The 14976-nt window shown below is 39.5% G+C and overlaps 1 protein-coding gene and 1 long non-coding RNA gene across 4 annotated transcripts in view; one reads left to right on the top strand and one right to left on the bottom strand.

Annotated features, from left to right (window-relative positions):
- LOC108502527 (vesicle-associated membrane protein 2-like) overlaps positions 1-13177 on the top strand; it is a 52795-nt gene extending 39618 nt beyond the window's left edge. For both annotated transcript variants that reach the window (XM_017825545.1, XM_017825546.1), the window contains exons 4-5: positions 1923-1974; positions 4125-13177. In XM_017825545.1, the coding sequence (XP_017681034.1) occupies positions 1923-1974; positions 4125-4141 (69 nt within the window). In that variant the 3' untranslated portion in view covers positions 4142-13177. The remainder of the gene's footprint in view (positions 1-1922; positions 1975-4124) is intronic.
- Positions 1-14976, bottom strand: part of LOC108502528 — a 75477-nt gene that overhangs the window by 50649 nt on the left and 9852 nt on the right. For both annotated transcript variants that reach the window (XR_001876507.1, XR_001876508.1), the window contains exon 2: positions 10504-10632. This is a non-coding gene — a long non-coding RNA (uncharacterized LOC108502528). The remainder of the gene's footprint in view (positions 1-10503; positions 10633-14976) is intronic.

The raw sequence follows: 14976 nt of genomic DNA, 5'->3' as shown, positions 1-14976 counted from the left end.
ATTTAATTCATTTGCCTGCAGGATGGCATCTCTGAGTCATCTCTTTTTGTCAAAGGGAGAAGGACATGCCTTGCCCTCTGGGCTCCATAAGTCAAGCAACTTTGATCTTTACTGGACCCTAAAAATTCTGCAGTATATAAAATGTAGATACAAATTTCGATGCTTCAGTCAGTGCCTGCAGATAGGGATGGGAAAGCATTCCATGTCAGTTTATGTTCCCTGTGTGAATGATAAAACCTGAGCAGGTGCAATGAATTCTAGTACTGGAAGAAAAGAAGCTTTGTCCTTGTGGGAGATCAGCAACCTCTGGATCTTCCATTAGGATGGTAAACCAAACTAAAAAAAAAAACCAACTTGGTTTCACAAACTGCTGTGAGAAGTAAGGAAATTACAGTATTTTATAAAGAGGGGCCAATTAGGATAGAGCAGGACTTTTATCAACCTTCTCTGCTGTCTTCAAAGTCTTTAGCCTTTCCCAAGAACAGAGGGAATCTCACTCTTCCTTGCTTTTTCAGATCTCCTCCAGTATTTGTGTTTTCTGGAACCACAAACTTCAGCTCCACTTACTCATCCAAGATCCCATACCCTTGCTTCTTTCTACTTATGCACCACCAACATTAAGACTGTGACAAAATTTCAGCTCCATTTCCATTTCTCTTCAGTCTTTGCTGCTGACTACTCATGTCCACCCACATAAACCCACCTTTTCCCAGGGGAGAATCCCACATGTATCCCTTGCCAGTCTGTTGTCTGCTTTGTCTCTTCAATCCACAGTGCTATAAAGTGTAAAACAAGGCAAAATATTCTGGGTAAACTACATGCACAAACACTCCAGGAATAAGAGGACCTAGGTTAGAAATTCATGTGAGCAGTTCCTCTGGGCCTCTTCTACCTGCTGCCCAGTGCAGGAAGCAGGGCTTCTGGGAGCTACAGGCACAGATTTTGAGTGAGGTTCACCCATGTGACTGCAGTTCCCACAATGACCTACACTACACTAGACCTTCAAACCTACTCTCATTCTCCTTTTCTCATTGTCCCTTCTTGCTTTACCCTGACAAACAGAATCCCCCTGTCCTTCCTCTGGCTCACAAACTCTGGAAGGAGAGGGAAGTAATAAAAAAAATCTCCTGCAAGCCAACGGCTGGCTCTGTCCTTCAGACACATATTAGGAGGAATGGAGGCCTTGATTTGCCATGCTTAGGTTTGTTGGGTTTCAGTCTTTCCATTCTCACTGGGGTGATAATGGCACCTGGACTGCAGCATCCCTGGTGGCCTCGTTAGCATTCAGCAAGTCTCGTGTGGGGCCCTCTGCCCCACACAGCTCAGTGCTGGTGTGGTCTGTGCACAGCTGCCTCTGATGTACCTATTCCTGTGGGAGCAGACTTGTACTTTGCCATGAGTGATTTCCAGGAGAACATGCTGGAAACCATGCTGGTTAGCATGGGCTTCCTCTCCCAACAGCGCAAGTACACAGAGCAGCACCAATAGCTGGGAGGCATTAGACATCTCCAGCTGCCTCTGCACTGCCACGGGGAAACTGGGGAAGAGTGATCAAGGTACTCTGGTATAAAGTGGTACATGCCATGTGTGAATCCAGTCACTTAAATCACCTTTGGAGTTGTTTTACTTTGGAAACGTACTTTTTCTTTACTGCTGGAAATGGATGAGGTTGGTCACTGCATCTTTAGCTGACAGGCAAGAACTGACTAGCTTTGAAAAGAGGCTTATGACCATTGCTGGTGGTCAGCTGTTCTTCAAACTGACACTAACTTTGGGGCCTTAACAGTCTGTTTTAAGTCTTTTCAAGAATTAAAAGTATGAGGAATGAGTCACTAAGTAAAAGCAAAAACATTGAGGGGTTAATGTCTTTCATGTGAAAACCTGACTTTCTCTTTTTCTTTCCTATAATTTTCTTTTTCTAGATGATGATCATCCTTGGTGTAGTATGCGCAGTCATTCTCATTATAATTATAAGTGAGTAATTAATTTTCTCTTTCATTTATAATCTCAGTAGCTTGTGACTTAAGAAATGCTGCTATATTAAAAACTAAATCAAAACAAAAAAATGGATATTTAAAATATTTAAATATTTAAAATATTTAAACTGATTAATTTGTGAAATTTCCCTTCTAGTATTGTGCTTTTATAGTAAGAATTACTGCAAACTCTCTGGACACATATAGACAGAATTTGTTGACATTTAATGTTTTTTTACATTAGCATGTTACATAACTTTTCCTAGGATTAAAGACTTCCTTTTTATGTTTTATATAAATTTTTATGCAGTCTCAGAGATCTTCCTTTCATTACAATGAGGGCCACAGTCCTGTGTTTTCTACTGAGAACAGTAATATTTGAATTACCTCATGCCTATAAAAGGAGGGTGAAGCCCCACAGGCAAACAGGCATCTGATGAATTTTTTAAAGTGTGTGGGTGCCTAGTTCCCACCAAATCAGCTGGAATTTGAGATGTTAGAGTGCTTCTGAGGATCCCTTTGTATCTTGAATGCCTAAAATGTTGTTAAAAGATGGCCCAAAGTCTTACTGATTTATTTTCTCAAAAGATATCTCATTCCACGTATTTGTTACAGGAAAGTTAGCTATGAATGAATAATAGCAGTCGTGCTGGTTGGGACCCAGGGATCTTGTAATGACAGTAATTGAACATTTCATTTATGTAACCTCTGTGTTAGCAACAGCTGTTATGTGACATAACTGGAATATTGCATTAACTCCTAAGAGGAAGATTTCTTGAGTTAGACAATCCAGCTAGTAACCCAGAAGGGATTCACCAGCACTGTGGATGTGAGTTAATTCCCAACTCTCAGATTACATGCCTTGTATTCAGGGTGTTTCCATTTTCCTCTGTTGCTTCTCTAAAGAAGGCTTACAGAATCACCTGTAAACATGACTAAATGCAATGAGATACATGTGACAGTTTATTAGTCTTATGAATGCTGGCACCAGAGTGACCCAGAATAATTCTAGGGTTTCATAACACTGATACAGCAAGAATGGGAAATGGTTACATATTAATTAACTATATTAACTGGGTACTGAAGGCAACTGGCTTCAAGAGAAAGATGGGCCTTTGTTCTGCAGTCTAGAGCAGCAACCTGGAAAGACAGGTGTGCAGCCATTGAACTAATTGCTGTGTATATACTCATCACTGACCACTGTGTGTATCTTAATAAGAAAGTAAAAAAACAGTCAAGATAACTCATAATTCCTCCTTAGAAGCTAAGACTGAAATTATATATAAGTAATAATATAGTTTCCCTCCTTGTTTTAAATGTTGGATGCCTGTCCTGGTAAGTTGAGAAACAGCAGGTTTGACATGGGTTAGGTTGGGTTTCATCATTAAACCCAGGTCATGGCTCACCACAGTGAGATCTAGTGCAAGGTCAGTGAGATTTAAATGTATCTGGACCTCAAGTTCTTTTTCCAGTCTATTTGATTCTTCTCTAATAGTGCCTAAAGGTTGCAGCTTCAGGAAGGACTCTGTGTATTGAACTCAATGCTCTATTTATTTACAGTAGCTCTCAAGTATATGTTTAAATCCTATAGACATCAAGCATCCAAGTGCTGTCAGAGACAAGTCCTGCATGACTTTTCCAGTCCCTGATTTGAATGGGAACAAGATCATACCCTCTATGCAGGGCTGGCTATGGGTGCAGATAAACTGAGCCATTCCTCACAGCAACGAGCTACCATGTGTGGTGAAATGGCCCAAGCCAGGCTTTCTACCATCCTGGTAGTGGGGCCCTGGAAAAGCAGGCACACAACCCATGGCATTGCAGGTGTTGCTGGAGCTGATGATGGCAGCTACCATCACTGTCTGTCCTTGCCCTTTCTATCTTTTGAGCCACAGTCTCCCCTGCTTTCCACTGCAGTTTTCCCTCCAAACTCCTTCTGACATGGGAGAAGCATCCCCATTTCCCCTAGGAAGGAATACTGTGTGTAAGATGTGTTATGCTCTTTTAACTAAGATCTGCTAAAGATGTTTGCAATTCTCTGACATTGCACACTTCTGTAAGATAAAGCACAACAGTAACTCTGTAATAACTGTTGGGTTTTGTCTTTTTTTTTTTTTAATCTTTCTTTCCTTCTGCTTTGTTTCCCAGTTTATTTCTCCACTTGAAAAAACAAAGAAGGAAGACTTGGCACAACTTTGTTCATATCAACTGACAATATCAGTGTTCCTTTGTTGAACTCCGCTTTTTAATTCCTAGTGTCTTGGGATTTTTGCTTGTAATAACCCATAAGCATTCAGTGTGGTGTATTTTGGAATTCTGTTGTTTCCACAAGAAACTGTACCAGCTAAATACTGCCAAGTAGTTCCATACACTGTCTTATCACTGTGTCTTAAAATGTGTATGCACTGACCTTCAGAAACTGTAGTATATGAAAAGCATCCTAAAACATCTCAGAATCAGAGAATACAGTTATGGGGAAGCTCCTGCTTAAAGGGACACTGTCAGGTGCATTGGACCCAAACCTAAGGTTGCAGCAAACATTAGGGCCTTCTCAATCTGGGCACCTAAAGTTGGATGGCAAAATCCATTGTCAGATGTAACTTTTTGAGGAAGTATCTGCTACTCCCACTGAAGAGAGTGATACCTGCAAGTATTCATGTAAGATATCATAGTTCAACTTAGCTAACCAAACACAGATTTTCTGAGATTAGTTGTAGTATCCAAGTCTAAAACCATTGCCTGCAGAAAGTAAATAAGACTAGTTTATTATCTTCCATGGATTTAAATTTTTCCTTATGGAAAACACCTATGATGTTCCAAACAACGAAGATGGCCTCAATATGAAAGCCAGAAAGAAAACTCTATGACAACTAAAAAGCATTAACTAGTACAATCTTGGAAAATCCAAGTGAAGTGTAAAAATGATAACACAAGCATCATCGATGACTAAGATACAGTCTCTTGCTAAAAACTCAAGGCACTGTTTGTCAGGCTTCATGGGACTCCCGTGAATGCCAAACCCCAATAGTTAGGCCCTGACTTAAACCACATGAACAGCTTTGGTGGTGGCTTCCCAGCACAGCTGTAGGAAGCTACCTCTGCACCAGTGTGCAGGAATGGTCCCCACTGTGAGGATCGTTCAAAAATCAGGAAGAAGAAGGTATGAGGGAATAGTAGAGAGAGGCTGAGAAAGGGAAGGTGCCTAGCAAAGCTTTCCTGGAGAAGAGGAAGGCAGAGAAACACTGTTCAAAGTGGTGGTGTTAATAGGCTTTTAAAAATTGATTTTGTGTTTGTGTGTGTATAGTTCATAAACTATAGTGTCATCTTTGTAAAGTGCTCAGCTGAGATACCTATCATACTCAATTAGTTTAAACTAACATTTGATGTAATTAAAAGAAATTATATATTGTGGCTTAAGAGAAAGTTCTTGTATGCTTTTGTGAATTTCTTGGGGGTTTATCTTTTTAAAACACTGAATAGCTCAATCATAGTTAACCAAACTAAAAATGAATTATCAAATTTTCAGCCAGGCAATTCAGAAAGGGTCTTTTTAGGGTAACTCCTTCAGAATTTCTAAAAATAATTCATAGAATAAAATAAAAATAATTTGGTAGGCTGAGGGTTTTTTTGTCTGCAATTTAATTAGGGAATAGAAATGGTGGTAATAGTAGTGTAAATATTTCCACCTTGGAGTCTCTCTCTTGATAGGGTTTAGATTAAAAACATAGAGACCCAGACCTGTTTGTTGCAGTGAATCTATATACAAATTGTGCTTAAGCAGAATTTTGAAGAGAGAATAAATAATGATCAATTGAAAGCTTTCAATTGCATTTTTCCCTATTTATTTATTTATTACTTCATAGTCACATGCAGTTTTGTGTCATTAAGTAGTAAGTGGCCACAGTCTTAATGAGAGTGAAGGTTCAAAGTTACTAATGTGCCACTGGACTCCGTGGTATGCCCTGTTCACTTCAGTCCTTCAGCTGGGTAAGCACAGAAACAATTCTGAAATCCTCATGGGCCAGACAGAAAACTTGGCTGTCATGAAGGACCTGACTCTATGAGGTGACACAGCTGAGTACTATGTATCACTGAGCCTTCACTGGAAGAGGAGTAAGCCATCCAACTTCAGGAAACCTTTTAAACTACTAAGATAATTGGACAGCTGATATGAAAGAATTTTCTCCTAAGGGTGAGTCCTGCCACCCATACCCATGTTGAGCATGGGTTAATCCTCACAGGGCTTCTCTACTGAACGGATGCACAAGATGAAGACAGCTTTCACTGGAGCTGGTACAATCAGTAAGGTTTCAGGCTGATTTAGAGCCTTAACGTAGATGTTCCTTCTCCTCTGAAAGCCCGAACTGACTACTGGGATGATAGGGCTGCAAATACACATCCTGAGTTTGAATCCTCTAGCTACAAAGATGCAAAGTTCCCAAATGAAACTGTGGTGGAAGTGCTACAAGGATGCAAAGCTTACATCCTCCTAGGTAATGTAGATGAAGACAGTTAATAATCAAAGTAGGAGCTTTAGGTGAAAGTGGAGATGGTTGTGGCAGGTGTACTCATTATCTCTCAATGTAACTAACGAGGATGACTCCTAAACCTTAGTGAGAATTTGCAAGGAAGAACCCAGTCAAGAAACCTACCCTCTGGTGGGTTGTAAAATGTTTGTGAAGAGACTGTTTCCTCCTGATTGCTAATGAAATATGCTAAATTAATATGTTTAACTCTTTGAAGTTGGTTGCACATAGTGTGCTCATGAACGCTCAATATTTGCTACTGGTTGTGCTGTAGTGGTTGGTTGCAATTGGTAAGATAAACCATGTAACCTTTCTGATTCAGACCAGGGATCATAAACAAGTGTGTCCTTCCCTGAAACACAGACCCAGAGCTGTACTGCTCCTGCAGAGGGTTAAATCTTCACCAAGGAGCATATGGTAATATAGGACTGTTCAGGGTCATAGGTTGTGCAACAGCATCACATATGTGTAGACTGATGCAGAGGACAATCTATATAAACACAGTTGGAGATCTTATGTGTGGTGAAGCCAGGATTGATTGCTTTCTACTCACTGCCTCTGCATTTAAAATGTGCAGTTACAACTGCCCACCTGTAATAGTAAATTTTCCATGAACAGTTTAACTCATTCTTGTTCAGTCAGCATTGATTAGAATTTCAATTACTGGGTAGAATTTCAACTGCTGCCCTTCATCACTAAATACTGCCCAGGCTCTCACCTTGGGCTGGTTAAAAAGTCACAAAAAGGCTTCCTTTTAGTGACTCCCCAGCAAACCCTCAGAAGACTCCAAGGCCATTGGTTTCTGACTGCCACTTTGGGGACTGAACTGAAGACTCCTCTGGTTGGAAGCAATGCTTTAGATAGCTTCAGCCAGAGTTTGACATTGCTTTAGATTTGCATATTCCATCCTTATAAGAAGCACTTCCTCTGCTTTCTGGGCCATCCAGCTGTACACATCTGGGATGCTGTACAGCATGAGCTGCCATTCAGACACGGCACTGCTGAAAGGAGGTGGTTGGAAGCTGGTCAGTGCCTGTACCATGGCTGCTGTTTGGCTTGGCAACGATCCTATGTCAGCATCTGAGCTTGAGGATGTGCTGTTTGCATCCACTGTGCACAGGCTAGTGAGGTCCTGCTTGGGCATTACATTTTCTCTCTAATTTAGCTTACCTTGCAGTAACATGGACGTGGCTTTAAACCTACAAACATTGTTACACAGAACTTGGCAGGAGAAGGTAGTGTGGAACCCATAGGAGGTACTTGACCCGATTTTCACTTGACAACATTATGTAACAGCACAGTCAATCCAACATAGTCCAACGTAATCCAATACTATTAGAAGGAGGATGGGAGAATCTGATAAAGATTCTGACTCTAACCTAGGGTTTGTAAGGCAAGAATTGATTTAGAAATGTAGTCAGTTGTATTTTTAAAGCTGGCACTTTCATTCTATTGGAACCTGGATGAGGTTAGCCCTGGAACAGTTCAGACAAGTAAAATAATTGTTTGGGGTTTTTTCTTTTTAAATAGTGATCTGCAATAAGTGACTTAAACACTCACAATGATGGAAGAACAGGGCAGTATTAACTGTGCAAGGAATGAATTAGAACAGCCACAATCTGCTGGTTTTCTATGAGTAGCAAGACCTTTTGAAATTCTACCATTTCTGTGTCTCATTTCTGTCACTGCTCCTCTGACAGGGCTTCACATAACTTTAATTTTATGAACAACTGGACTACTTCTTGTCTGAATACAATGGATTTTAGCTCTTAAGAGCAAGTTCCTGACGACATCAGTATTAGAGCATGCCTGCAAAATGGAGATGTGCATCTACCACAGCAGACTCAAATTTCAGGAACTTTTAGAAGCTCAGATGTTACTCAACTCTCATGTTTTACAGAGTAAATTTTTCTCTATTCCATGGGACGTTATCCACAGAGTGGGAATACATATAATCTATTATTTTTTAGTGACAGCACCGTGATTGCATATGTTAGTGCCAGACCATCACAAATAAACTAGAGAGCACTTGGGTATGATCCAGGGTTTAGATCTCAGTCCTGCTTCTCCTGCCCCTTAAACAGGGAAGAAGGCTAAACCAGCAGCCATATAAGGCACTGGGCTTCCTCCCAATGTACACAGTGAGTATTGGAGAAAGGCTTCAAAGAGACCAAAGTCTCTTTGCTCTGGATTTTGTCTTGACCTGAACTTTAGACCCATAACAGATCATAACCTTTGGGCCCACTGTAATCAGAAGACTGAGATGCTCTTCCAGCCAGTTCTTCCTCTCACCTGATTTAGGCCCCTCTTGCCAGACAAGATACATTTGAGCATGTGTTTCTCCATGGAAGACAAAGCACAAGCACCCTCCAATTACCTTCTTTAAAAGCAAAACAAAAAAGGCTGAAGAAAGTAGTTTGAAAAAAATGAATTGGAGCTAGAGAAATGATTGGCTGAAGGTTTCTCAAATGGTAACATTATTTTCAGGAGGAATACTAGGTTGGGATGTATGAAACAATCAAACCAGAACCTTACATTAACTGTTCTTTCTGCATCTGGTCTCCTTCAGAAATACTTCTCTATTCCACTTCAGGAAAGGATTTTGTTTTCTTCAGCTGGCTTCCCTTCCTCTGTTCATTAATATGTGTCAAAATTGATGTGCTCAATAGCTTTTTTTCTCCACTGAGAACCATAAGACTCTCTGCCTTTAAACACATGCATAAAAAGATATCTGAGCCACCCAAGGAGTTTACCTTCCTTTCTGATGCATTGACATTTAAAAGCTACATCTTGCAATAAAGCAGAAAAACTGTGGCAGTCTGGTTACATGCAGTTTTGGTGGAGTAAACACTTGATTATTCAACAATGAGTCATTCCTGCAGTAACCTCATTCTGTCATGACTGTATCACATCTGCTAACTCTCCAAAGCAAAACCCATAACCTGTACTGGTTTAAAACATGAATACAGCCTCGTGGTTCATACATAACACTCTATTCAACCAAAGAAGCCATGTGCTATAAGTTTAAAAGGGCAAAGTACTTGTTCTCCAAGAGAAAATATCGTATAAAACAACAAAGACAATTAGGAAAAAAAACCTTCTCCATTCTTTAGCTCTTCTCACAGTGTCTGGTTTCTTCATTATTCAAATCTCTTTGTTCTCTTAGAAAGCCTTCATGTTTTTGGAGTGTAGTGTATTTGGAACATGGTATATTGGGACCAGGATTGTTCTGCCTCTCAGTTGACTCTGTGTCTTCTGCCACATTCTTATTGTTGAGCTCAGTCCAAGCTCAGGTAGGCCTTGAATGGAGCAGAATCTCTTCCCCATAATGCCCTGCTGTCCTCAAACCAGCCTTCACTCTCTGGACAAGAACACTGGAGGCAGAATATGCCTCCTGGGTCTTAATTTGGTTCAAAATTACGTGATACAAAAGAAGGTTGCTGGCTGTAAGAAACAGCATTTTTACTCCACTACTTTAAATTGTATCACTGGAATTTTAATTAAATGTATTTAACACTTCTTGTAACAATAATTTCATCAATTTTGTTGAAAAGAGAGGAAACATTAAATAAGGATAGTGTGGTAATGACCATATAGTAAATTGGGAAATGGTTTAAGTGAAATGTAGCCGACATTCAGTAAACTCCTTTTATAAGTGGCTCTATCTAAGAGCACCTTTTGTGTGTTAAAATTAAGAGGTGCTCATCTATTGAAGTAAATTTACCTACTTAAAATGAACCATGACAGATGGTTAAGGTTTTTTTCCTTGAAAATGCAGGAGATATATGCAGGAAGGATGATCTAACATTTTTTGCAGAGAATGCCATTTTGCTTAGAGTGCCATTGGAGTATCCAAAGACATGCTGCAGAAGTGGTCAAGGACTTCAGTCAAACAGGACTTCAGAGCACTTGGTGCAGTAACAATACACCCCGAGTGCCCACTTTGTTCTACAGGTCTCTGTAATGGAATTTTTTTTACACAGCATGATTATTTTGCTTACCCTCATTCCACTCTGGTATTTACGCTTGTCCACCAATAAATGGTCTAAGCAGAGGACAGAAAATGACTTTGCTGAGTCCACTACATTCCTGTCATGTATATGTGAACACGTGGTGGTGGTCCAAGCTTTCTGTAATGAAAAGTTTAAAAGAATTAAATCAGTTTCTCCCCCTGATACATTACAGGTTTGTTTAAAGACAGAGCAAATAATGGCAGCTGCAATTATTTTCTTTGTAAGATCAGTGATTGAGATACTGCACGTAATGGAGCTACAAATTCACAGATACACAATGCATAACTTTATTTTTTTCAGAAGTTTAGCTATTAATTTTTATAGTATTGACCTGAAATTTGCAACAATTTCTTTATTAGTGAAAGTAGTCTTGGCTGACACCAAAAATTTGGTGGTCAGGGTGTCTACCGTGCCTCTAGTAAACTACTAAATAATGCAAGGTCAGTCTTTCATGAAGCTTAAAGGGAAAAAAATATTCTGAATACAAGTAGAAATGTATGGTAAAGACCATGGGTATAGAGTTTAACCATTACTTTATTTAACTATTATTTAAGGAATTAACAGCTAAACAAATGGTCAAATAAGTAGCTTCCAAAGCCTAATTATAGATGAAAGAATATTTTTTCTCATTAAAAATGCTTACTTCAATCTATGTTACATTTGCTTTTTCCCCAAACAGTAAAATGCTAGTGTTGCTACGACACAGTCACAGGTCTGCACAATAAAATATTACAGATAGCCCACTACTTGTAATGAAAAACATTGTTATTTTGTCTTGTAAATGAAAAGTCCTCCATCCCCCAACCACATACGTGGTAAAATATTAGTCACTTTACACTTATCAGCATCACTGAAAGATTAGAAATTAGTGCCTCCTACTCATGAGCAGGACTTGAAAACATGCTTTATCTGTTGCAAAAATACATTCTGAGGGGGAAAACACCAACTGTTGTAGAGGTTAAATTTTTCTTTGATGACTCCTATTCTTTTTTCCTCCCCCTTTCTGAAAGAAGTGCTTATATACGTAGACAGGCATTTGCCTCTTCCCAAATATGAAAGAGGTTAAACGTAGCCAGTATGTACTTTGAGCAACCTTTAGTTTGTTTTGCAGCATAAAAAGTTTTCTAAGTGGCAGTATATGAACTCTTATTATAACCTTGTTATACTCATTGCAGGAAATTAGTTCATAGCCAGCTAATTAGTATTTTCCTTAATGGCACATGCTGGAGTCTTGACACAGAAGAGCAGCCTCTGGAGGTGCCATGTAATCAATTCAGCACTGTGGTATTTCACACTTGCCAGCCTCGAGTGAGGAGCAAGGCATGCCCTGTTCTGGAAGTGAGTTCCATATGTGCTTAAGCATATAGTGAATTTCTATTCTCTGTTTAACACAATAAAAAACCACCCTCATTTTGCCTTACTAAATGCAGGTCTGATATAGAATCAGTGCTGTGTCCTAATTCAGGAAAGGAAAAGCCTTTCACTGAATGATAGAAAGATTAGGTAGAGAAAGACCCCCGGCAGTTTGCCTGGTCCAATGTCCTGCTCAAAGCAGGGCCACCTTTGAGGTTGGATCAGGTTGCACAGAGTTTGTCTTGATGAGTTTTGAAAATCTCCAAGGCTGGGGATTCCACAGAAAATTCTGCCATTGAATATGTTCTCAGCCTTCCCAATGGTGATAAAAGTGCAGTATCCACCTTCATAAGTATATGTGGTTTATATTTTTGCCTTTTTTTCTGTTGTGCACTGAACTGATTAGAGTCAAATTCAGATCTAGTGGGAGTAAGTGCAACCCCATTTTTCAAAGAACTTCCATTGACATCAAGAACTTTTCTTTGTTTCTTATTGACATTGGACTGAGCCATCTGATCACACTGAGGAAATCAGTGCATTCTCTCCCCTCTGTGTATGTGAGCCTGCTTCTCTGACACTGAAGCTGAGAATAGGACAGATTCAGGACATCTGGTAAGTCTTGTTCTGTACTCTGAGGTCAGTGGCAAAACCTAGACTGGCACCAAAGAAAGAAGAGGATGTACTGAGATTACTCTTTCTTCTCACAAGTCACCTTGGCAATGCCATCCCTCTTTCAAATGCTGATGGAATGGCAATGCAAAACAAAAGCCTTTCTTCTACCTCTTTCCTTGTAATTCTTCAAGCTTTATTTCATGTAATAGGAATAGTGAGAAATAAGTTTTCAGTTGCCCTTTTAAAAACCCAAACTCCAGACCAAATTTCTAATTGCATTCTTTCAAAGGCCACACAATAGCGTTAAGCTCTGTAGTAATGCACTCGGAAAGGACCTGAAAGCCTGTGCTGAGAACAGCATCTCTCACCTCAGTCTCGGTTGTGCTGAGCAAGGAGTTGTGATTTGTGCCTCTACGGAAAACATTCGATTTACATCTTATTGGAGCTATCTGGAGAGGAAAAATAATGTTGTGGAGACCAGGACATTTCTTAAAGTGCTTTACCTGGAGGTCAGTGGAATTTCATTTATAAAAGATGAATGCATGCATTTTGATGCTAAAATTGTGATGACTTACAAAGTTTGATATTACTCTACTTTTCTGTGGACAGTGATTTTTTTGAAGTGGTGAACATATTTTCCAAGAATATCATAGACATTTGTAACATGTATGTTTGTGCCAATAAATCTTGTTTTAAGAAGCTGGTTTTCGTATCATTCTGTTCCCAATACACACAGATTAGGGACAGTTAAGCAGCCTCAGCTTTCGTTCCCTCTCTATGTTACGTGCTAGAGGCTTCTGGAAATGAAGATTTTCTAATTCACACTGAGTTTTTATATGTTTGGTCTAATAGAAAATAAAAAATACACTTCTGTTGTATAAACAATAGTGAACTCTGTCCAAAAATGTACAACCACCATGGAATTGTGAAGAGGAGCAGGTGGAAGCATGTGTTTAGTGCATTTCACCTTATTCTTCACTTTCTCAATGGTAACATGTTTTCCTTTTAACAGGGCACAGTTACCTCAGGGAGCTCAATGTTATGAAATACTGTTAGTTCACCAATTTGTACATTGGACAATAAGGATTTTCTGTGAGAGGAAAACAGACTCTCTTGCAGGGTTCTCTTCTGCCTTACCTTGAAGCAGCTGGTGCTGGCCACTTGTGTATGGATTAATGGGGCAGGGTAACTGTTGCCAAGGTTATTCCTAATGAGTAATTAAATCCTTTGAAGGGACAAGACTTGGAAGCTGCTTTTCTCCCCCTGCTAGTGCCTACACCCACATTTTAAAATGCATCAGCATCACAGTAACTCTCAGGTAGCTCTGCACTGTCATGCATATGGGGCATTATTCAACAGCTCTTCCAATTTTGTTGCAAATGATTACAGAACACATAAAAGGCACAGTATTGTTTCTCCCCACCCAAACGCACAAAAACCAGGTAATGTCAAGATGCCTTCTTGTATGACAGTGCTTTATTAGCAAAATTATAGATTTTACCTTGGTAACTCAGTGCACGTGGCAATAAATTGGGGACACTTTGAGTCTATAAGGAGGAGCTGGGACAAAGCAATCACTGATTTCATACAGTGCATATTCTGATCTATGTGAAATAGCAAATAAGGACGAAATGAGAGAGTGAATTAGGTGGACTTGTGCATGTGAACCTGATATTGAAGAACAAAGGGAACTGATCAAAGCCAAAATGAGGCTTATTAAGAGAACACAATGGGCTAATACTCCATTAGCACTCTTACAGTCAGGTTGTGTAGTTAGCTCAGTTTTATTGAAACAAAACATCCCAATTTCTGACTTGAGCTCACAAAGAATTCTAGCAAATGATAAAACAGTGTGAAAAAGAAATTATGTGTAAAGTAATGGAGAAAATAAAATGGACATGGCATAATCAGTAAGATTATATGAAAAATCTAATGTATTTTTCATTCTGGTCAGATAGATTTGCATAATTTATAGAAGTTCAGGGAGCAAAAGGAAGAACTCTTTCTTAGGGGTTATTAAGTTACGTGGGGTGAAGAGCCCTGGGACTTGGATGTAGTCTGGAAAGTCAACAGAAGATAGTTCAAAGACAAAACCACCCTTGAAATGACTGCCCGTATACTTTGCTTTGTGAGCTGAAGTACTTGGAGATAAGTGAATGAATGACACTTTTAAGTGCTCCTGACAGTTCTAAAATTCAAAAAAAAAAATAATCTCACATGACTAAAGATGGTCAGAACTGCAATCTGAGATGAAAAGCTGGTAATCTTGAGACTGCTTAGAGCTCTTTATGAGAGTGAGGCAGTGGTGGTAACTATTGTAGAGCCAAACCATTTTTTTTTTTGCTTTCCCAAGTGATTCAAATTTAGGGGAACGTAATCTTGTAACACCACCTGTGGTTTGGGCAGCTACCATCAAAAGCTCTTACCATGCATGATGTGGTAGACATATTAAATACATTTTACTATGGGAATTTCCTGGCACCAAAAGCACTAAGT

This window comes from Lepidothrix coronata, unplaced genomic scaffold (assembly GCF_001604755.1).
Source record: "Lepidothrix coronata isolate B3197 unplaced genomic scaffold, Lepidothrix_coronata-1.0 Scaffold120, whole genome shotgun sequence".
Classification (NCBI taxonomy): domain Eukaryota; kingdom Metazoa; phylum Chordata; class Aves; order Passeriformes; family Pipridae; genus Lepidothrix; species Lepidothrix coronata.
The sequence above is the reverse complement of the archived record's forward strand: the minus strand, read 5'-3'. Positions and strand labels throughout refer to the sequence as shown.